Source organism: Oncorhynchus nerka, linkage group LG10 (genome assembly GCF_034236695.1).
Source record: "Oncorhynchus nerka isolate Pitt River linkage group LG10, Oner_Uvic_2.0, whole genome shotgun sequence".
In the NCBI taxonomy this organism is placed as follows: Eukaryota; Metazoa; Chordata; class Actinopteri; order Salmoniformes; family Salmonidae; genus Oncorhynchus; species Oncorhynchus nerka.
In genome coordinates, this window is record NC_088405.1 from 23989006 (window position 1) to 24013315 (window position 24310).

The window sequence follows — 24310 nt, forward strand, 5'->3', positions numbered from 1 at the left end:
CAGGTTCTCTTGCAAGCTATTCCAGAGGCTGGGGGTATAATATCTAAAGGCTGCTTCTCCATGCCTCTTCATCCTAGCCTTTGGGATAGTTAAAATGCCAGTGCCAGAGGACCTGAGGGACCTACTGGGTACATAACTTAAAAGCATGTTTGACATGTATTGAGTTGCACAATCAAATTTCTGCTAGAATTTCTGGTGAGTAACCGCCAATCTAAACTCCAAAAGTAATTTTCGGCTGTAGGTAACAATACAAGAAACGTTGTGAGCAGATAATGTAAGAAATAACAAAACAATTATAATAATACTGCAAAGTTGGCTAGGAGCTAGAAAAAGGGTGACCATGTCTGTCAGTGTCATCTTGTCTCAGTCAGTCGAGCATGGTGCTTGCCACCCCAAGTGTTGTGGGTTCAATTCCTGCTGGAGCCACCAATATGAAAAATGGATGCACGCATGACTAAGTCACTTTGGGAAAAAAGCAGCTGCTAAATGGCATTTATTATATTATTATATAAACCAGATCAGGCCAGTGCTCACTGTGTGAATTTATGTGACATGACAGACAGCGACAATTCTCCAAATTAAAGCACATTCTCTTTATTCTACCTCACTGTGAGATCACGGGATATCTCACCCCCTTTGAACTTATTCTCACTCTGTCTAACTTGATGGACAAATAAAAATTTGAAAGCTCCATTTGAGAGAACAGGCCTTGATAGAACTGCAGGGGATTTCAAAGTTGTCCTTGAATTAAACCGCATGTGTGGTGTAATTACCGATCAAAGACGTTGTGGTAATAAGCATGAAAATGTAAATTAAATATCCTAGAGCAAAGGTATTCAAATCTTACCCTATGAGGTCCGGAGTACTGCTGGTTTTCTGTTCTACTTGATAACTAATTGCACCCACCTGGTGTCCCCGTTCTAAATCTGTCCCTGATTAGAAGGGAAGAATGAAGCAAAAAAAAGCAGTGGAGCTGGCTTTAAATGTACATTTGAGTGACCCTATAGAATGTTTAATATAGCAACAGAAGAATAAAGAAATAAAAAAGGATGGGATCAACCGTTTTATTTTTTACTGTTAATTATATTATTGACAGAAATAGCTGCCATTCATTTATTCACCATATTGTCTGTTAACGTTAACACCTAGAATCATAACCTCAAATGCTCAAAGGAAATGGGAAATGTACTTCAACGCCCTTAATTCCTTGACTAATTGACCAAAGGATTGGTGTCAGAACAAGTTCTTCCAAATAAAGTATCTATCAAAATATCCCCCCTCTTGACACGTTTTCCAGCACAGTGTTTACCGAATTCATTCAAGGCGTTTTAAAAGTACTTTGCTATCCCATGGATCAAAAATGTGTTTTACGGTTGTCCCCCCAAAAATCTGATGATCTCTATCCATGACAGTAAAGTACACAGCACTCCAGTAAGAGGTACATTAGCTGTAGTCATGTCAGTAAAGGTTCCAGACACATGCCATTGCAATGCCTCTAGGGTAGTAGGTGGCATAGTTCACTTTCTCCCAGTGTTGACACTGTCTTCTTCTCTGTGGACAGCCCTTGCATAACTTTTCATTCAGCTGCTTCGTCAAGTCTTTTCCATGACACACCTCAAGTAATTTAGTATCCATACTTAATTCAATGTTATGTTGGTACAAATAATATATAGCAGTCATTTATTCTAGACATAATTTTGTGTTGGGGCATAATCATCATTAGATGAAAATTAACTATATATATTTTTTTATACGAGCATTAAGGGTTATTAATCATTGTAATAGCCTTATAAACTACGGTTGGGAAACAAATTCAAAATCCCCTCTTGAGATGATGTTGTTAGTGAAACAGTTATTTTACACATTCATTCATCATCCTAACATTGAGTGTTGTGTTCTTGTCTGGATGAAAAGCTCCCTCCACATGTCTGACAAGCCCCTACTTGTCTCCCACAGCCATAGCTGATAGCTTCTTCTTTGGTATTCGGTTTCCCGGCTGTTAAAATTAATAATGGCATTTCCTAAATATCTAGACAAGAGAATATCCCCCCCCACACACACACACATTCTCCCCCTGCCCCCCGTAAAAGGTTGAGTGGAAAGGTACCTGAGTTGTTGCCTCTCACACTTCAAAGTGAGACTGGGTCACAGTGACTACACCTTGAATGCTGTTACAGATTTCTCTCAAGACATTGCCTAACCATTTGGTTTTCTTCACCATTTTGCCTCCTACTGAAGCCAGGGCAGACGTCTGTTCCCTGATTGATTTGATAACTAAGTCAATCATGGGAAGTGGTTTCCATTGTAATAAGTTGTTATGTGATGCCATAATTATGTAAATATTGACTTAGTTATCTAATCAATCAGTGAACAGACCTCTGACCTGGCTTTAGTAGGGGAGTCGTATGACAGCACGGTGGCAGTGAGAGAAGAGGACAGGCGGGGAGCTGCTGGGTCTCAGGCAAGTATTCTGCCCCATGGGAGAGATTAGTCTAAATCCAAATAACTACTGCAATCCCTGTCTGTTTACCTGCTGGGGGTGGGTTCCTCCATATATCTCTCTAGAGCAGCAGCCCACAGGGAACCAAGGGGCACAGAGATGGGACTTGCCTCTCAATCACATGGGGACTTGGTATCTAGAAGTGGCATTAAGCTGGAAGTGTGAATCATATATCAAATGCTGAATTTAATCAACATCAGAGCAGGAAGAGGGAGTGGGCCAGGTTATCATTACAACCCAACATGACATGGAGGGCTATACTATGTGTTTATCATCACTGAAGCATTTCAAACACAAGCTGATCCATGACTAATCATTGAGGGCTGAGAGGGTTTCTCGATGACTTGTATGAAGCACTGGTAGTAAAATAACCGAAGGTCTAGCAACCCAAATGTTGCGTGATTAAATCACATGATGGAGAACTTTAACATTTGAGCTAATTAGCGACTGCAAAATAGATGGGTTGGTTGTTTAGCAACAAAACCGAGACGTTTGCAACTCTGGGGCAAAGGCTTAGATTGTTGACAAATTGTAAATGTTGTCTTCAAATATTTATTGAAAACAGTAATACATTTGCACAATGAGCATGTTTTCTCTCAAATACATCATTACAGTTGTTGGTTAGATAGCTAGTGAATTTGAAGTCATATTAGCATTGACATGAAATAAGTCAAAACACCTCCAAACAAGACATGGTATCAATAACAAGATACAACGAGATGAAACGAGCCACCAAGATTCCCCACATGGCAGCTTCTTATTGTTGCTAGCTGTCTGACCGTTCAGAATCATAACAAAGCACGGCTTCCGGCCACATCGATGTGCGTGCATCACTTCCATGACGTTGTCAGTCAACCCGTCTATACTTTGTAACTACGTAGCTAGCATGTTAGCTAAACCTACCCCTAACCTTAACCCAGGGGAGAACGACTGCCCCCTCTCATTGAAACCACGGAAGTTCAAGGTTGACCACAATACTGCATGTATTATTAGACGAAAACACGATCCTCCATTATAGTGAATGGAAAATGGTTGATCTTTGTGGTCAATCTTAGCGTGAGTATAATATTTTTTTGAGGACAATAATGTATCAATAATTGCTTCTAATACACCAGATGTATGTCCTTGAACCGATAATATTTCCATCGCACACAGAAAAAGTAATAAGGATAATTGAGTTGCTAATGGAGCCCCGGTCGGCCTTCGACTTGAATTACTCAATGAGAGGGGGCAGCACTGAGCTAAACTGCAACGTTACTTCCTGGAGTAATTCAAACTATGCCTGTTATATCTCCATTTTAACCTGCTTCATTTGTCTTCAATGAGCTAAACTAAGATTAGCCACCTTTCTAACCTAGCTAATTTTAGCTACAATAAATGTGAATTTTAAAGATAAAATTACTTAGAAAATTGTGTGGTGGACATGAAAAAATAATGTGACTGTCACGAATACCTAATTAGTCATTTGTATCTATTTCACGATCATTTGTGATGGTGTGCTTTTAGGGTAGGGATAGGCTATAGGTGCTCACGTTGCCCCTAATTGTCGGTAGGATAATGCCTACGGAAATCAAGGCCATAATTTCACAATTTTAAATAATTTGACAGTAATCCACTAGAGCCTCCATACTCAACTGGCGTTGAGGTCGCATGGGTTGTGAGGTGGGGGGTTGTAACTACGCCGACAAATTACATTATCCATCTGGACCTTTGCCACCTAGGACATTTGTGATGGACCCTGCACTAAAGTTTGGCCAATTTGAGTTATGTAACAGTGGGAACAGCACAACAGACATAGAGCAAGCAAAGACCATGGTCAGCTCATATAGTGACTATGTACACTGTCACTCAATTTGACAGTAACATTAGCAATCTCACAATTAAGAGGAACATATTCACTATAAAATGGCTTGCCATAGGAGGCTCAAATAAGATTTGTTAACATAGTGCATCCTTCTATAACTGATGCCATCCTTCTATAACTGATGCCACCCACATAGCCTAACAGGTTTATGATAAATGTTGGTACATTTGATATGGTGGATATAGCTGTTATAACATCGGCCTATGTTATTACCTGTTAACAGTTTTGTGGTAGTTAACATGTCCTAATGGTGAAAATTACGTGACCCTTGTTAACTGGCTATACAAAAAAGTTTTCAATCTTTTTCACCAAATGTTTGGATTTAGCCATAAAGGGTCATTACACACCCATTTGCCATATAGAGTGACACGGTTGGTTAATGACATGTTTACAATGTGAGGCCGCAGTCTAACATTTTATTTGAAATCAAACTGAAGATAAAAGTACCCTTTTCATCTCACAATTTAAAAAAAATAGGTAGACAATTTTGGACCACATTGATCTACTGTATCTATTTTTTTCACATGTTATTTCATTAGATACAATTTTTTTATTTTTTTTTAATTAGACTGTATGTTACCCTCTTGTATTGAAATTCTTCGTTTAAACATTACATTTACGAATTTGGCCAACAATCCAAAATGTGTGCAACAGGTGTTCTGTCTGTTCCCTGATCGAAAAAGGAACCCACCTGGAAGAACTGAGGACACCAGGTACCGGCATCTCTGGGGCACGCTTCCACTGGCCATCACTCATCAACACTAAATATGAGAGGAAACCCAATTCTAACCAGAGGAATGTTAACACAACCACGCGTAAAGCATTTCCCGAAGTTTTGAATTGAAGCTAATGTTATATTTACATTTCTTTTGACATACCAGTACCAGTTTCTAAAATGCTATATTGTGGTTTTAATCTAACACGTTCAACCTGTGATTTCAACATTAAATATGAAGACATTCAACTGCGTAAAATTACAGGACAAATCATCCGGAAACCTAGATTTGTTATAATTTGCTCACGTTAGATTAAGTTCTAGAAAATGTAAATAGTGCTATTTATCCGAGAAAATAAATATTACCTATAATTTTGCAGGTTGAATTCATCTTGAAATCATGAAAACTTGTTCAGATTATTGTTAATTTGTTGGCCAATATGTATTATTATTCACGCAGGTTGACAGGGCATGCAATACAAAGGCCTGCGCCATGTCCATGCCAATTGAGAACTGGTCTATGTGAACAGAGTCGGTCAAACTGAAGGGTTTCAGTGATTGGTTGGTTACCTGTCTCCTCAATCAGCTGCCATTCGATCCCCATACCCTACACGCACTTTCAAAGCCGCATCGCTCGCGCTCACTCAATCTCGGAGTGCTATCACAAACTTTTCTCCAATCCTGGCGATTTAACGAGCTCTTTAGATATATTTAAAAAAACAAAAAAAAAACGTTATACGTCATCTGCGAAGGTGGATCATGTAGTGTTCCAATATTTATAAAGCTCCGTGCGAACAATACATTGTGGAGGAGGAAAGAGACCTTTAAGGACGAGTTTCTCGCTGCTGTCAGCGACTTGGTTCCACGTTTAAGACAAGGTAAGGCTCTCTACACCTACTATTTCAATATTCCAGTTGTTTTCTTTGATGTTTTTGTGTTTTTCTCAAGCTACAAACGCTTTTAAAATAGGCAACTTTTTTCAGTGTTATTTTCTTAAAGGAAGATACTATACGATTATTAGTCAGCATCCGCCTTACACGTCTCAAACGTTGGCCAACTGTAGGCTACTGTATTTCAATCAATGTGAGTGTATCCCCCGCTTTTGCTTGATTTATTACAATGCACTATAAAACACGGGACGCCTTGGGAATATTGAACACCCTGACCTGTATAAACGCACATAAATAGACAAGCCGACGTATGTAACCTGTACAACTATTTGGAATACTTGTGAGTTTTGTCGTCATTCAAGGGGAAGTAAATTGAGGCGGAATGAAGGAGACTTCCAGTAGATATAAATCAGGATCATCTTTTTCTTTCGTTTAGCCTACTTAAACCATCTCTTCTGCATAATTATCAGAAACCATGCTTGTCATACAAATATGTGTCTGTTAAGATTGGGAAGTAAGTTGCATGAATAACAATTGCAACATAAAAGCGCCATTAACGTTTTGGGAAATTATTTGTCTCTACTCTGGACAGAGAAAAGAAGCACGAGTCAGAATTCACACAGTAGCACGTGGATTTTTGGAGATGTTCCTTCTGGAGCTCAATCACTTGTCAGCGCTGGTCACTGCGCTCACATCAGTGCTCTCCGCCCTGATCTTGCTTGCCGTCTCCAGGCAACTGTGGACCTTCCGGTGGACCATTACGCGGGACACAGAGAGCAAGTTGCCGCTACCCAATGGGTCCATGGGCTGGCCGCTGGTGGGAGAAACGTTCCACTGGCTCTTTCAGGTATGAGGAGTATTGTTTCGTTTTTTTTACAAGCGTTCCAAGATAGACTATATGTGCCTTTTACGCGACATATGTCACCATGCATGTGATGAGCTAAAGAGTTTGTTTGTGTTAAAATGTGGAAAGAAACAGCACACAACTTATGAAAACATTACATCTCAGTTCAGTATACTGTATACTGAATATAATGCGTCCATGGGACTATACTTGTGTGGACTTGATGAGCGTGTGTAATTCATTCTTGCGGTGAAAAACAGACGCTTTCACTTCAATTCCACACCGCGCTCCTGTAGGAATGCATCCCGCTTCCAGACTGGGCGTAAACTAGGAGGCACGGGGTAGAGCCTTAAGGCCATGGGTAGAACGCGCCCTCTTTATACACATGAACTGAACACCTCCTTTACCGCTTTTGTGTGTGTTTGTGTTTTACGTCAGGGGTCCAACTTCCACATCTCCAGGAGAGAGAAGCATGGCAACGTTTTTAAAACTCACCTTTTAGGAAAGCCTGTTATCCGGGTGACTGGTGCCGAAAACATCCGTAAAATCTTGCTTGGAGAACACAACTTGGTTTGCACGCAGTGGCCTCAGAGTACCCGTATTATCCTAGGACCCGACACCCTGGTCAACTCTATCGGAGATTTGCACAAGAAGAAGAGAAAAGTAAGGATGAAATAAAGATGAGTAAAAACCCGCAGGGGACATAACTTGGTGAGGCATGATCATCTTCTAGGCCTGTTACTCGCCAGGGAGGCAAATCAAGGCAATACAATATGCACATAATTCCCTGCTGTTGTTATTGAGTTATTATAGGTAATAACTAGAGAAGTATCGGGATGATTAATTTTGTCTCAAGTATTATTCAATTGTTGTCTGGAGTACCTTGTAGCCTACCAGGTGATAACTTTTTATTATGCTTTCCTTTAAGATCTTGGCAAAAGTCTTTAGCCGCGGGGCCTTGGAGACTTACCTACCTCGCTTGCAAGATGTTGTCAAGTCTGAAATTGCAAAGTGGTGCTCAGAGCCTGGCCCAGTGAATGTTTACGTCTCAGCCAAGTCTCTCACATTTCGCATTGCTGTCAGAGTCTTGTTGGGACTGAAGATGGAGGAAAAACGCATAGTTTACCTGTCTAAGATCTTTGAGCAACTCATGAACAACCTCTTCTCACTACCAATTGACGCACCTATGAGTGGCCTCCGCAAAGTGAGTAAGCCTACAGCCAACAATGTTATAATGCTGTAAAATTATTCGCATATTTATTTTATGTTTTAATGTAATGTAGAAATGATAGTCCTGAGAAATGATAACCCTGAAATGATAATACGTTTATTTATGATTAATATATTTACATGTTGTAGCCTAATTCATATTGTATGGTGTGGCATGATAACAAAACTATTTTTCTAACTTGCAATGGTAACACAAAACTTGCACATCACATTAACTCCCAATATGTTATTAGAATGGAAAAGAGTAAATATAATATATTTTCAAGCACTGAATGGAAATATCCCATCAAGGCAGCTAAAAATCCATTAGATGCCACGCTGATGTATGTTTTTTCTTCTCAGGGAATAGAAGCCCGGGAAATCCTACATGCGTGCATGGAGAAAATCATAGAGGAGAAAATGCAGAAACAACAGTCTGATGAGTACTATGATGCTTTCGATTACATGTTGATGAGTGCCAAGGAAAATGGAAATGAACTCAGCATGCAGGAGTTGAAGGTAAATTATTGTATTTTTCTGTTTAACCATTCTGCTTTGGTCATATGCATATACAATCCCACATTTGCAATTGTATAGTCAGACTTATTTGGAAGTTTATAGCCTACTAAGGTGAATTGACCATTTATTTACGTTGGACGACCAAAACAAATGTCCAATATTAAAGCTTAAATTAAATGATCATTGTGTTCTGTTTCTGGTGTCTAGGAAACCGCGGTGGAGTTAATATTTGCTGCTCACTCAACTACAGCCAGTGCCTCCACTTCGCTTATTCTTCAACTCCTGCGGCACCCTGCTGTGGTGGAGAAAGCCCAGATGGAGCTGGAGTCCGAGGGTCTCGGCTACGAAGCACATAGCGCCCACAGATGCTCCGGCAAAGAAAATGGTCTGAAAGGTCCTCTTGCGGCGGAACATGAGGAACATCGGCCTCTAGACGCAGAGGACACCCTGTTGATGAATGGGAGCGGGACTGTTAATTGCGCACTGGATGAAGACGAAGAAGCACGGTGTTCTCGGTCTCATATTCCTTGTTTAACTTTGGAGAAACTGAGTCAGCTACGTTACATTGAATGTGTCGTCAAGGAGGTCCTGCGGTTTCTCCCGCCAGTGTCTGGAGGATACAGGACCGTGCTACAAACATTCGAATTGAACGTAAGTATATAATTACGCGCGCTTTTTACACACTACGGAAGCGCACTACACTCTTTAAAAAAGGGTCATGGAAAGAACCAGAAAGGTTCCCTTTTGTAGGGTTATTTGATCAGAACCCCAGGGGTTATTCTTCACTGAACCATTTGGTTGCATACAGGGTTATATTTAGAATAAATGTCGGTTCTATATACAACCTTTAGTAGTGTTATATATGAAGCATTGAACACTTTTTGGTTCTATCCAGAAGTGTATTGAAGCTGACCTTAGATCAACCCCATGACCAGGCCACACCGCATCATACTTTAGATTTACTGTGATGTCGGGCAATTAGTCCCTCAACTGGCTAGAACATAAAACATTATTCGAAAGCAGATACAATGCGATGTCAGTAAGTAATTGAGCGAGTTTTCAATACACCATAATGTGTGCAGCGCTCAAGTGCATCTCCCAATCATTGCTCCATATAAAGTGACCAAGAGATTCACATAGGCTTTTATTTGAAATGAGGGATATAGTGAACTGAGGACCCTAGGGTAAAAGTATAAATAACTTTGAAACCGTCTGGATATCCTATGCCCGATGGTGGATACGATTAGATATATTCTAGTCGGATTATGAAAACTGTATTCATACTGATTAATAATAGACTTACAGTTGATAAGATTCATATTGATGTTTAGGGTCCATGTGATATGTTGTGAGATACAGATGATGCTGAATATGCCTTAACATTTCCGGAAGTCAAAGAGCATTCAATCTGACTGTAAAGCGGTTGTCACTTGCCAATAGCAACCTTGTCCTTGTAAATATTGTATTGAAGTTTAATTTTTGTTTTGTCTCTCTTACTTCCAAGGGCTACCAGATTCCTAAAGGATGGAGTGTAATGTACAGTATCCGGGACACCCATGAGACAGCTGCAGTGTTCCAGAGACCGGAGATCTTCGACCCAGACCGCTTCGGGCCGGAGCGTGACGAGAGCAAGACTGGGCGCTTCAATTACATTCCATTTGGTGGCGGAATAAGGAGTTGCGTCGGAAAGGAACTTGCCCAAATGATACTAAAAACCCTGGCAGTTGAAGTGATTGGCACGTGCAAATGGACACTCGCCACGGAAACATTCCCCAAGATGCAGACGGTGCCAATAGTCCACCCCGTCAATGGACTGCATGTGCATTTCAATTACGCATAGCCTACTCCGATAGTTTAGAGATGTCATTGTGTTATTATTAAAAACATTAACATTAAGCTCATTAACTTTCCGCAATTGCAATATTAAGTTATTCAATCTGAATACATCAGCAAGAACCCTATGCTGTGAGAAACACGGTGGTCATTGTAGAGTGGAACCAATGCATGGTGCCAGTGACCTGTAATGATCTGCTTATCGCCAAGATCGCCTTTTTACGCACTGGGAAAAGTGACTGCATACATTTGCTATTCTTCACGGACATCCGGGCGCCCACTTCCATAACATAGCAAATCGAAAAATGATAGCCTATATTTCAGCACCATAATGCAATATACAATGGACGAGTAGGGCTTTCCTCTCAGAACAAACATTATTTGTGCTCAGGACTGATTATAAATATCCGTCTATAATACGAAATTGTCTTTCAGATCTTGCACTTGGTCTCCACGAAAGACTTTCAAAAATACATTCCAAATGTATGTGTTTATGTCCAGTATGTAAGTAGATTGAAATGAGATATAGGCCTACATTTCTTGGCTAAATAAGTGTATGTGTGTATGAAATGAAGTAGTATTACAAATAAGCTTTATTTATAGAACACTTCGGTTAAGTCTGTGTACATATGGAATAATAATGAATAGGCCTAGTTATTTATAATCAATGTAAAGCATAGACCGTTAAAACAAACCATAGGCCTAGAGTATCGCTAATTATTTGATTATAAAGTCTATAAATCAAAATGCAATTATATAAACTTACCTAGAGAAAATAACCAATTATTATTTGTATTCTTATTATTATTACATGTTCCGTCATTATGAATAATCGTTTGTTGATTTTAAAGCATGATGGAAGCGCTGTGAAATGACCCGGTTAAGATGGATTTATGGAAGGAGATAGCACTTTTTCTCCTTTACGGAGTGTGTATATACAGTATTTGTTCTATTGATTGAATGTGTGTATTTTTGTGTAGATGTTGCTCGTATTATCTATAGAACGATGTAAAGGGTAAATTACAAATGTGCATTTGCTGCCATCATGTTAACCACAATGTATAGATTCCCGTTCTATAAAAAGAGCAATATGAACTTGTTTATAGATAAAATTGTTAAGGTTTTGATAATATGACATTTGATAAGTGTGCCAGTATTATCACAGTATAAGCCTATACAATATATTATGAAATGTGTTGTTTTTAATATGAGATGCCAAAATATAGTCAATTGTAAGCGTAGTGTATAGTCTTAGTGGTTAGTTGGGTCTGTTTTCGTTCGCCAACTCATATCATTGAATTCCATAACCACAAGAACGATTTGCATATCATTTGACAGGCTCCGCCCCCGAAGATAAATGGAACCTGAAAGGTTACACCTTCAGAGTGAACTCGGATTGCAGTGTGACCCTCTAGTGAACCATTTAACTCTGCCCTATTGACCCTCAGTTTAGGTGACGCTTTGTTAAATGTGCGTTCACAAGCAGTGACCACAACACCAATGATATCTCACAACATAATTTCCACACCAAAGAATTCTAGACCTATAGGTCACTATCTGACTTTCCTCCATAGAGGACTGAAATTATTAATTGTAGGTAAGACACTTGATTTAAACCCTCAGACCACCCACGTTTAACAGAACTACCCCCTCCTTTCCACCCACCCAACCACACACACCCTCTATCTTCCTCTCTCTCTCTCTCTCTCTCTCTCTCTCTCTCTCTCTCTCTCTCTTACCAAGTTAAAACCGACAGTGTAAAATGACCCTTCTCAAATTACCTCCAAAAAGGTTGAAATGATTCTAAATTGTAGGCTATACCCTATAGGTTAATTGAGACATTGAAAAACAATAGGCCTATAGATTGAGATAATGTATGATTATGCACTCAATTTGATTGACAGAATAGACGACTGTGAAGATGATGGTGCGATCCTAATTATGAGTGGTAAAGGGCCCTGTAAACTCGTCATTTGGTGGGCAGTGAACTTGGCGACGTTTTGGCACCAGAGTTCACACGGATGTCACGGTCCGTGTTGTAGGTCACAGGCAGGGCAACGCATAGAAATGGGACAGAGCGTCCCTGCCCCCAAATCTGTTGGAATCGCGCTGCGGTAATGGGTTTTTAACACAGGGTGCGCAGAGAACGGATATTTGGAGAGTGTTAGATGGCATCTCCATTTCAAAGTAATCTATTCATTAACAGTACACCCCGTAGAGTAAACTAAATACAAATCATGAATCCGTTACCGCTAGAAAAATATAGGACAATACATTGATATGAATGCAAAGTGAACACAGATGCAGCGCTTGTCCGAGCCTATTGACACATGTGTCAAGCCTGGATGTCCTCTTCATGGACACGAGTGTCTCTCAGAAGTACAATAGGCCAAATGTTCTATTTACATAATCAAGCCCGATCAGTCTCAGACTAGGGGGTTTAGCTTGTATCAGTCTCAGACTAGGGGGTTTAGCTTGTATCAGTCTCAGACTAGGGGGTTTAGCTTGTATCAGTCTCAGACTAGGGGGTTTAGCTTGTATCAGTCTCAGACTAGGGGGTTTAGCTTGTATCAGTCTCAGACTAGGGGGTTTAGCTTGTATCAGTCTCAGACTAGGGGGTTTAGCTTGTAAACGAAGAACACGATATATTGGGTAACCGATGAGGTCTTTTCCAAAGTAAAATACTTATATTCTATTGTGGGGCCGCACACCAATAAATGGTTAAACATTCGTACCAGTCCACTGTGGGCGGAGCACGGGGCGCGAGCAAAAGCAACACAATTAAACATGAACTCTGAGTGAACGAATTTGTCTGGCCCAAGGTAAGATGAGGCATGGTTGGGGGAAACGGGAGAATAAAAGCGCAGAATGGAGGGTGAGACACAACAGTCAAGTGCAACACTTGGCTACTTCCACTCCCCGTGGTCCACTCCCCGCCGTCCATCTTGCACTTGTTTCACAAGATTCTCCTAGAGATGGGGTTCGGCGCTTTATTCATAACATGTTTTTGCACTCTCGTGCTCCCACTCCTTTTGATCTTGGCGGCGATGAAACTGTGGGAAATGTACGTTATTAGTGGAAGTGATCCAACCTGTCAGAGTCCTCTTCCTCCGGGTACCATGGGACTGCCCTTCCTTGGAGAGACGCTTCAGATGGTCTTGCAGGTAACTGATGATGGAAACATCAATTGCAAACTCTTATCCTGCCTATATTTACAGTGTGCAGCAGGCTGCTGTCGATTAGTTGGGGTTATGCATCAGGCTGAAATGTCCTCACAGAAGAGTATGCTATTGAAAAAACTGAAAGGTTGTTTAGTAGCCTAATTCAAGCAATTTAAATATACAATTAATAGTGTGCACCTTTTCTACACGATTTATTTTCAGAGAAGAACATTTCTAAAAATGAAACGTCAGAAATATGGATATATTTATAAGACGCATCTCTTTGGGAGTCCAACCGTGAGGATAATGGGTTCAGAACATGTGAAACAGATTCTGATGTCAGAACACAAATTGGTCGCGGCTCAGTGGCCAGCATCAGTGCGACTCATCCTCGGGTCGCACGCCCTCTCCAATGCGCACGGCGCGCTCCACAAGAGCAAGAAAAAGGTAGGCAATGTTGAGTAGCCTACAAATCTGTGTAGGCACCTCATGGTTTATACTTATAATGAAAAACACATTGTAATTTACCACGCCTTTTCCTTATAGCATACACTTAAAGCGCTCTCTCCTGTTTGCCTGCAGGCGATCATAAAAGCCTTTTCCCGGGAAGCCATGGAACAGTATATTCCTGTGATCCGGGAGGAGGTGAGATGGGCCGTGGATAACTGGCTGCAGAGCGACTCTTGCGTGCTAATGTACCCAGAGATGAAGCGCCTCATGTTCCGCATCGCAATGAGGATCCTGCTTGGCTTCGAGCCCGAGCAATCAAAGACCGACGAGCTGGAATTAGTGGAAGTGTTCGAAGAAATGATAAAGAACCTTTTCTCCCTACCAATCGATGTTCCTTTCAGCGGCTTGTATCGGGTAAGTTGCCTGTGAAATGGTAGGATTGATTGATTGAAGCAGCCCTGGAATGCGTCACATGGGGCTACAGTGTGCGCACAACATTATTGACCGATATTTTTCACCATTCCGTTTATAGGGTATGAGAGCGCGCAACATCATCCACTCAAAAATAGAGCAAAACATAAAAAAGAAGCTTTCCAATATTGATAACAACAACAATTATAAGGATGCGCTGCAATTATTGATTGAGGACGGTGAGAGGAAGGAGCAGCGAGTAAGCATGGAGGTAACAGATGCCTTTCATTTTCATGGTTATTTGATTCTACACACTGCCATTTACTCCATGTATGAACAATTATTTATGTATTTCCAACAGGAGATAAAAGAATCTGCCACAGAATTACTATTCGGTGGCCACGAGACGACAGCGAGCACTGCGACCTCTCTGGTGATGTTTCTCGGGCTGCATGCGAATGTCGTGCGTAAAATGCGCCATGAGCTTCAGGAGAAGGTTGGTATCACCAGAGGAAGAGGCGAAGCGCGAGGTATAACTGGGCCCAAAATCTGTTTTCTCCAGCAGGTGGCGTTTTTTCGTATATTTTTCGCTCACTAAGTAAGGAATTTTTGTATGGCGGTCAATGTGTCGAATTTGGTTGAACAAAAAATGAAATAGCTTATTTGCTATGTGTGGTTAATTTGATCGACTAGAAGTTTCGTAATGCGTAGGTTGTTATATTAGGTTGTTATAAGTGTACTAATATAGCCTAAGTAGGACACGTGACATCTCAGCAACTTTGAGAAAAAACACTTCATATTAGTGTTATGCCTGTTGTTCACGCTCATATCTGCCCTCTCATTGGCTAGACTGCTGTCCATTTTTAAAGACTTTTCCTTTCATTGTTAGAGCGCCCACTTGAGTAGCTGGGCCCGATTTTTCAAAAGGATCTTAAGGATAAGTTTATCGTTAGATGCATTTGTAGGAACATCGTTAAATCTCAGAGCTGTTTCCCAAAATCATATTTATGGACGTTGCACTTGAAAACGCTCGGAATCTAACGCCTGCCTCAGAACACTCAGCTAGGTGCGTCATTAGATGCTTTTTTGCTCTCCCGTGTCACTTTATACACAGAAGATATCCGCTAAACATAGTATCACATGGTTTATCTGTCTGTGACTTCTGATAATTTAAGAACAAAGTTGACTAAAAATACGAAGTTGCCAGTGTCTTTACAATTGATACAAACAAGCGACGTAGGCTATAACAAAATGCCTAAAATAAAACCGAGATGACTGCATTACAATATAAATAGTAGGCTATAGGTCTATTTCAAACATATTGATATAACATTTAATGTTCAATCAATTGAGTTATATTTTGCAACTTCTATCAGTATAGACACATGCTCCAACGACGCACTTTGCGACCGTTCTTTCTGCATGATTTTTTGGGAAACATGTTACATCTTCGGTCGCTGTAGGAAAGATGCATCCTTAAAACACTCCTAAACCTAAATTCCATAGCTCTCAGGAAACTGGGCCCTGGTCAGTATAATGGATGGTGGCTGGATAATCTGTGGTATCGCTATGTATCTTTTATTTATTTGATGTAATTCACCTTTATTTAACCAGGTAGGCTAGTTGAGAACATGTTCTCATTTACAACTGCGACCTGGCCAAGATAAAGCAAAGCAGTTCAACACACAACAACACAGAGTTACACATGGAATAAACAAACATACAGTCAAAAATACAGTAGAAAAAGCCTATATACAGTGTGTGCAAATGAGGTAGGATAAGGGAGCTAAGGCAATAAATAGGCCATGGTGGCTATATTTATTTATCTTGCTCTTTTGCTCCCCAGTATCTCTACTTGCACATTCATCTTCTGCACATCTACCATTCCAGCCTACCTGGTTAAATAAAGGTGAATTAAATCAAATAATCGTAAATACAGTATGGGGATGAGGTATTTTTGACTGTATGTTTGTTTATTCCATGTGTAACTCTGTGTTGTTGTGTAATTTCAATATAGCAATTAAACACTGGAATGGTACATGTGCAGAATATGAATGTGCAAGTAGAGATACTAGGGCGCAAAAGAGCAAGATAAATAAATATGGTATGGGGATGAGGTAGTTGGATGGGCTATTTACAGATGGGCTATGTACAGGTGCAGTGATCTGTGAGCTGCTCTGACAGCTGGTGCTTAAAGCTAGTGAGGGAGATATGAGTCTCCAGCTTCAGTGATTTTTGCAGTTCGATCCAGTCATTGGCAGCAGAGAACTGGAAGGAAAGGCGGCCAAAGGAAGAATTGGCTTTGGGGGTGACCAGTGAGATATACCTGCTGGAGCGCATGCTACGGGTGGGTGCTGCTTTGGTGACCAGTGAGCTGAGATAAGGTGGGGCTTTACCTAGCAGAGACTTGTAGATGACCTGGAGCCAGTCGGTTTGGCGGCGAGTATGAAGCGAGGGCCAGCCAACGAGTGTGTACAGGTCGCAGTGGTGGGTAGTATATGGGGTTTTGGTGACAAAACGGATGGCACTTTGATAGACTGCATCCAATTTGTTGAGTAGAGTGTTGGAGGCTATTTTGTAAATGACATCGCCAAAGCCAAGGATCGGTAGGATGTTCAGTTCTACGAGGGTATGTTTGGCAGCATGAATGAAGGATGCTTTGTTGCAAAATAGGAAGCCAATTCTAGATTTAATTTTGGATTGGAGATGCTTGATCTGAGTCTGGAAGGAGAGTTTACAGTCTAACCAGACACCTAGGTATTTGTAGTTGTCTACATATTCTAAGTCAGAACCGTCCAGAGTAGTGATGCTAGACGGGCGGGCAGGTGCGGGTAGCGATCGGTTGAATAGCATGCATTTAGTTTTACTTGCATTTAAGAGCAGTTGGAGGCCACGGAAGGAGAGTTGTATGGCATTGAAGCTCGTCTGGAGGTTAGTTAACACAGTGTCCAAAGAAGGGCCAGAGGTATACAGAATGGTGTCGTCTGCATAGAGGTGGATCAGAGAATCACCAGCAGCAAGCGACATCATTGATGTATACAGAGAAGAGAGTCGGCCCAAAAATTTAACCCTGTGGCACCTCCATAGAGACTGCCAGAGGTCCGGACAACAGGCCCTCCGATTTGACACACTGAACTCTATCAGAGAAGTAGTTGGTGAACCAGGCAAGGCAATCATTTGAGAAAACAAGGCTGTTGAGTCTGCCAATAAGAATGTGGTGATTGACAGAGTCGAAAGCCTTGGCCAAGTTGGTGTATATGGCTGCACAGTAATGTCTCTTATAAATGGCAGTTATGATATCGTTTAGGACCTTGAGCATGGCTGATGACCATGACCAGCTCTGAAACCAGATTGCATAGTGGAGAAGGTACGGTGGGATTTTAAATGGTCGGTAATCTGTTTGTTAACTTGGCTTTCGAAGACCTTAGAAAGGCAGGGTAGGATAGATATATGTCTATAGCAGTTTGGGTCTAGAGTGTCACCCCCTTTGAAGAGGGGGATGACCGTGGCAGCTTTCCAATCTTTGGGGATCTCAGAGAGTTTGAACAGGCTAGTAATAGGGGTTGCAACAATTTCGGCAGATAATTTTAGAAAGAGAAGGTCCAGATTGTCTAGCCCAGCTGATTTGTAGGGGTCCAATTTTTTCAGCTCTTTCAGAACATCAGCTATCTGGATTTGGGTGAAAGAGAAATGGGGAGGCTTGGGCGAGTTGCTGTGGGGGGTGCAGGGCTGTTGATCGGGGTAGGGGTAGCCAGGTGGAAAGCATAGCCAGCCGTAGAAAAATGCTTATTGAAATTCTCAATTATAGTGGGCAGCTAGCCTCAGTGCAGTGGGCAGCTGGGAGGAGGTGCTCTTATTCTCCATGGACTTTACAGTGTCCCAGAACTTTTTTGTGTTTGTGCTACAGGATGAAAATTTCTGCTTGAAAAAGCTAGCCTTAGCTTTCCTAACTGCCTGTGTATATTGGTTCCTAACTTCCCTGAAAAGTTGCATATCACAGGGGCTATTCAATGCTAATGCAGAATGCCACAGGATTTTTTTGTGCTGGTCAAGGGCAGTCAGGTCTGGAGAGAACCAAGGGATATATCTGTTCCTGGTTCAACATTTTTTGAACGTGGCATGCTTATTTAAGATGGTGAGGAAGGCACTTTTAAAGAATAACCAGGCATCCTCTACTGATGGGATGAGGTCAATATCCCCTTCCAGGATACCCGGGCCAGGTCGATTAGAAAGGCCTGCTCGCTGAAGTGTTTTAGGGAGCGTTTGACAGTGATGAGGAGTGGTCGTTTGACCGCAGACCCATTACGGATGCAGGCAATGAGGCAGTGATCACTGAGATCTTGGTTGAAAACAGCAGAGGTGTATTTGGAGGGCAAATTGGTTAGGATGATATCTATGAGGGTGCCTGTGTTTACGGATTTGGGGTTGTACCTGGTGGGTTCATTGATAATTTGTGTGAGATTGGGGGCATCAAGCTTAGATTGTAGGGTGGCCGGGGTGTTAAGCATGTCCCAGTTTAGGTCACCTAGCAGCACAAGCTCTGAAGATAGATGGGGGGCAATCAATTCACATATGGTGTCCAGGGCACAGCTGGGGGCAGAGGGTGGTCTATAGCAAGCGGCAACGGTGAGAGACTTGTTTCTGGAAAGGTGGATTTTTAAAAGAAGAAGCTCAAATTGTTTGGGTATAGACCTGGATAGTTAGACAGAATTCTGCAGGCTATCTCTGCAGTAGATTGCAACACCGCCCCCTTTAGCAGTTCTACATTGTCGGAAGATGTTGTAGTTAGGGATGGACATTTCTGGGTTTTTGGTGGTCTTCCTAAGCCACGATTCAGACACGGCTAGGACATCCGGGTTGGCAGAGTGTGCTAAAGCAGTGAATAAAACAAACTTAGGGAGGAGGCTTCTAATGTTAACATGCATGAAACCAAGGCTACAGGTAACTGCCAAAATAAAGGAAACAATTGAGTAAATGAGGGACATAATATATCGAAAGCAGTTGCTTCTACACATGTGTGGCTCCTGAATTAATTAAACAATAAACATCCCATCATGCTTAGGGTCATGTATAAAAATGCTGGGCAGGCCATTATTTTGGCTACCATGGCTATGCCCCCATAGGATGATAATGCCCCCATCCACAGTGCACAAGTGGTTACTGAATGGTTTGATGATCATAAAAACAATGTAAACCATACTTCATGGTCTTCCCAGTCACCAGATCTCAACCCAATTGAACACTTATGGGAGATTCTGAAGTGTGCCGAGACGGCGTTTTCCACCACCATCAACGTAACACCAAATAAAGGAATTTATCATGTAAGAATGGTGTCATGTCCCTCCAAAAGAGTTCCAGACAATTGTAGAATCTATGCCATGGTGCATTGAAGCTGTTCTGGCTCGTGCTGGCCCAACATAAGACACTTTGTGTTGTTTTTTCCTTTATTTTGGCAGTTTACTTGTATTATGCATTAAAGCAACACTATGCACAATAGGCTAGCATTAAAAGCACTTGATTTTTGTAGTGCCAATGACATGGCATAATATTATTTAAACATGATTTGAAACCATAAATCATTCATTTACAACGTTTTCTATGACAAGAAAAGTATAATCAATAGAGGCCCGTAGTTTTTTGGTTACGATGAGATTAAGATCAGACACAAATCTCATTAAGGTATTTATAAATCATATTCTTCCAAATCTAGGGCTATATTTAATTGAGTTCATTTGCTGCACACCTCACCCAGACAGTGGTTTTAATAAGAATACTCTCCATGCAAGAAGCATGTGCCCCTATCTCTGTGTAATTAAATAGTCATATATTTACAGCATTTGTTGGGAGCCCAATCAGAGGACAAACCCCTGAGTACTGAGTTGTTGGAGCAGTTGAAGTACACCGGCTGTGTCATTAAGGAAACTCTCCGGATCAACCCTCCTGTCCCTGGTGGCTTCCGTGTAGTACTGAAGACTTTTGAGCTTAATGTAAGTAAACTTCCGTGTAGGTCCTTAAAAGGTCCTACACGGTCCTACACGGACTCAACTCCAGCCACTTTACTAAGGGAAATTGATGTAAAAAAATGTATCACTAGCCACTTTAAACAATGCCACTGAATATAATGTTTACATACCCTACATTACTCATCTCATATGAATATACTGTACTCTATACCATCTACTGCATCTTGCCATCTTTATGTAATACATGTATCACTAGCCACTTTAAACTATGCCACTTTTATGTTTACATACCCTACATTACTCATCTCATATGTATATACTGTACCCGATACCATCTACTGCATCTTGCCTATGCCGTTCTGTACCATCCCTCATTCATATATCTTTATGTACTGTATATATTCTTTATCCCTTTACACTTGTGTGTATAAGATAGCAGTTGTGGAATTGTTAGGTTAGATTACTCGTTGGTTGCTACTGCATTGTCGGAACTAGAAGCACAAGCATTTCGCTACACTCGCATTAACATCTGCTAACCATGTGTATGTGACAAATACAATTTGATTTGATTTGAAGGTCCTGAAATAACATTTACACAAGATTTTAGGCTAAAAGTTTAAAGGAGGCATAATTGATTGTCTTTTGAGAAACACAAAATGGAAACCATGTCCTGTTATAGCATATGAGTTTTTCTACAAATGTCTCACACACAATATGGCAGAAGCTCTATTATAGGTATTAATATAGAGCTCATGGTATACATAACAGGAGGCTGCTGAGGGGAGAACGGCTCATAATAATGGCCAGAACGGAGCAAATGGAATGGCGTCAAACACCTGGAAACCATGTGTTTGATGTATTTGATACCATTTCACTGATTCTGCTCTAGTCATTACCACAAGCGGGTCCTCCCAAATTAAGATGCCACCAACCTCCTGTGATATACATCAAAACCTTCAGAAACTGTATAACGATTGGAATAAAATTATTTGAAATCATTGCCATCCTCACCCCAACCTAACATCCTATATTGTGTCTCCTCAGGGCTACCAGATTCCCAAGGGTTGGAAAGTCATCTACAGCATCTGCGACACTCACGACGTGCTGGACACACTTATTAATAAGGAGGAGTTTCAGCCAGAGAGGTTTATGGACAAGTCACCAGATGACTCCTCCCGGTTCGGTTACATCCCCTTTGGGGGTGGTGCGAGGACATGTGTGGGTAAAGAGTTTGCTAAAGTTTTACTTAAGGTGTTCCTGGTCGAGGTGGTCACCAGATGCGACTGGACTTTGTTGAATGGACCACCGACAATGAAAACAGGCCCAACCGTTTATCCAGTGGACAATCTGCCCACAAAATTCACCAAATGTATCCAGACCTACTGATAGTGAAATATTGGCATTTATGTAAATACACTAAATATTTTATGAAAGACATATTGTGTATTTTTTATATTACATATCTTTTGTACAACAGATATTTATGTCAACCCCAGTAGCATTGTAAAAGCAAAATTTTTAAAAGCACTTCATGTTGCACTCCAATAGTTCTGAGACAAATCATTTTATGGATATTTTGAAATACAATTGTTTTAAAGCTGTACTTTACCATTTTCATGCAACTTAACTCTGTTGTTGCATGTGGAATGTTTTCAATAAAAACATGGGAAACTATTATTTTGAACAAAACCATTTCCATTTCCCAAATATTCTGACTTGGCATTGATAGAGCCCACCCACTGGGCACATTTGTCACGACTCCGACCGAAGGTGGCTCCCCTTCCCGTTCGGGTGGCGCTCGGCGGTCGTCGTCGCCAGCCTACTAGCTGCCACTGATTATTTTCTCCCCCTCCTTAGGTGTTTATTGAGTACACCTGTTTTGAGTTGGTTATAATTAGTGAGGCTTTATTAGTCAGCCATCGCGCCTGGTTCTTTGTGCGGGATTGATTATTGTAACCCTGGTGTTTGCATTAGATGTACATGTTTGTGTATTTAGTGCTAGACTGTTTTTGTTTCCCTGTGTCTGGGGCATTTGGTTTGAGCACCCGTAAGTGGGGTGACCGTAGTTCACCGTGTGTGCATTAAAAAAAAAACACTTTATTGAACTCTGCTTTCCTGCGCCTGATTTCACCCTCACGACACCCAGGACCTTACAGAATCCCGCACCCGAAAGAATGGAGTCGGCAGGAGCAGCGGCCAACCCTCTCCCATCGATGGAGGAACGGGTCCTACACCATACCACCGTTCTCCATTGGATCGGAACGGCTATGGATCAGGTGATGGAGAGAATGGACCGATGGGAGAGAGGCGGTCTCCGCTCTCCACCTTCGGCTCCCCCAGCTCAGGACTCCCCATCCCCCGGCTCCAGCGCTCTCCGTCTTACGCTCCCGAGGGTTTATGATGGAGCGGCGGCGGGGTGCCAGGGGTTCTTACTCCAGCTGGAACTGTACCTGGCCACCGTCAGACCCACTCCCTCGGGAGCGGAGAGGGTGAGTGTCCTCATCTCCTGCCTCACGGGTCGTGCTCTGGAGTGGGCGAACGACTCAGCAAGGAGCACTACCCAGAGTTTTCCCGCCGCTCGGCCATCTGGAGGGTGGTCAAATACGGCGCGGAAGCGGCGGGAAAACTCTGGGTAGTGCTCCTTGCTGAGTCGTTTGCCCACTCCAGAGCACGACCATTCCATCTCAGGCAGGAGAAGAGGAGCGCCCAGGATAACGCGTTGGAGTTCCGGACCTTGGCAGCAGGATCTGGGTGGAACGACTGGGCCCTTATCGACCACTACCGGTGTAGTCTCCGGGAGGACGTCCGCAGGGAGCTAGCGTGTCGGAACACCGCTCTTTCCCTGGATGTGCTGATTGACATGTCCATCCGACTGGACAATCTGCTGGCTGCCCACGGGCGTTCGGAGAGGGTCCTGTGTGTTCCAGCACCTCAGCTCCCGTTCCGATGGAGTTGGGAGGGGCTGTGCCGAGGGGTATCGGAGGAGGAGGCTCCCCCTGCACCAGCTGTGGTCGGAGAGGACACACGGCCGATCGGTGCTGGGGGGGTCCGTCTGGGAGTCGAGATGGCAGGCGGAACACTTCTCGATCACCCCAGGTGAGTCAGCACCAAACTCACTCAGAACCCCCTGTTGGTCACATGTTTGTCTTGATTTTTTTTCTTAAATTGTTCCCCTCTTCCCAGCATAGGGCGCTAGTCGATTCAGGCGCAGCTGGGAACTTTATGGATAGCGGACTCGCTCTTAAATTAGGTGTTCCGCTTGTGCCGATAGATTCTCCCTTTCCCGTGCACTCCCTAGATAGCCGGCCATTAGGGTCAGGGGTGGTCAGGGAGACCACGGTTCCACTGGACATGGTAACGCAGGGGAATCATAGGGAGCGTATCAGTCTCTATATTATTGGTTCACCTGGTGCTAGGGATTCCCTGGCTGGCCCGGCACAATCCTAAAATTTCGTGGAGACAGGGGTTTCTCCAGGGGTGGTCAGAGGAGTGTTCTGGAAGGTGTCTGGGAGTTTACATCGGTGCCACGTCGGTGGAGAGTCCAGACCAGGGTCCCACGGTGTGCATTACCCCCGAGTATGCCGATTTGGCAATCACTTTCAGTAAAAAGAAGGCGACTAAATTACCACCACATCGACCGGGTAGGGATTGTGCGATAGATCTCCAGGTAAACGCTGCGCTTCCCAAGAGTCACGTGTACCCATTGTCCCAAGAGGAGACGTTGGCTATCTAGACATATGTCACAGAGTCTCTGGGACAGGGGTACATTCGGTCCTCCATCTCACCCGTCTCCTCGAGTTTCTTTTTTGTGAAGAAAAAGGAGGGAGGTTTGCGTCCGTGTATTGATTATAGAGGTCTAAATGCCATCACAGTGGGGTTCAGCTACCCAACTACCTATCATTGCTACGGCAGTGGACTCATTTCAGGGAGCGCAGTTCTTCACAAAATTGG

The 24310-nt window shown here is 42.3% G+C and overlaps 2 protein-coding genes across 3 annotated transcripts; both read left to right on the top strand.

The window, feature by feature from the left end:
* Nucleotides 1-5698: 5698 nt before the first annotated feature.
* Nucleotides 5699-11606, top strand: LOC115136320 (cytochrome P450 26B1-like). 2 transcript variants are annotated; one of them, XM_029671906.2, is made up of 7 exons: nt 5699-5957; nt 6562-6816; nt 7252-7476; nt 7742-8017; nt 8386-8541; nt 8749-9192; nt 10046-11606. In XM_029671906.2, the coding sequence occupies exons 2-7, from the start codon at nt 6613-6615 to the stop codon at nt 10379-10381; spliced, it is 1641 nt and encodes a 546-aa protein (XP_029527766.1). In that variant the 5' UTR covers nt 5699-5957; nt 6562-6612; the 3' UTR covers nt 10382-11606. The 2 variants fall into 2 exon arrangements, with proteins under 2 accessions (XP_029527766.1, XP_064878889.1); XM_065022817.1 differs by lacking the exon at nt 5699-5957 and having other exon boundaries at nt 6493-6816.
* Nucleotides 11607-13196: 1590 nt separating this feature from the next.
* LOC115136321 (cytochrome P450 26A1-like) lies at nt 13197-22464 on the top strand. Its single transcript, XM_029671907.2, has 7 exons — nt 13197-13538; nt 13758-13982; nt 14118-14399; nt 14518-14667; nt 14758-14892; nt 20231-20383; nt 21404-22464. The coding sequence occupies exons 1-7, from the start codon at nt 13350-13352 to the stop codon at nt 21743-21745; spliced, it is 1476 nt and encodes a 491-aa protein (XP_029527767.1). The 5' UTR covers nt 13197-13349; the 3' UTR covers nt 21746-22464.
* Nucleotides 22465-24310: the final 1846 nt, after the last annotated feature.

Bases quoted from the DNA above. Each gene is read 5' to 3' on its own strand.
- LOC115136321 (XM_029671907.2), top strand. From the start codon at position 13,350: ATGGGGTTCGGCGCTTTATTCATAACATGTTTTTGCACTCTCGTGCTC. The intron at 13,983-14,117 runs GTAGGCAATGTT...GTTTGCCTGCAG, and splicing joins TCCACAAGAGCAAGAAAAAG to GCGATCATAAAAGCCTTTTC. The intron at 14,893-20,230 runs GTTGGTATCACC...ATATATTTACAG, and splicing joins GCCATGAGCTTCAGGAGAAG to CATTTGTTGGGAGCCCAATC.
- LOC115136320 (XM_065022817.1), top strand. From the start codon at position 6,493: ATGAATAACAATTGCAACATAAAAGCGCCATTAACGTTTTGGGAAATT. The intron at 7,477-7,741 runs GTAAGGATGAAA...CTTTCCTTTAAG, and splicing joins TGCACAAGAAGAAGAGAAAA to ATCTTGGCAAAAGTCTTTAG. The intron at 8,542-8,748 runs GTAAATTATTGT...TCTGGTGTCTAG, and splicing joins TCAGCATGCAGGAGTTGAAG to GAAACCGCGGTGGAGTTAAT.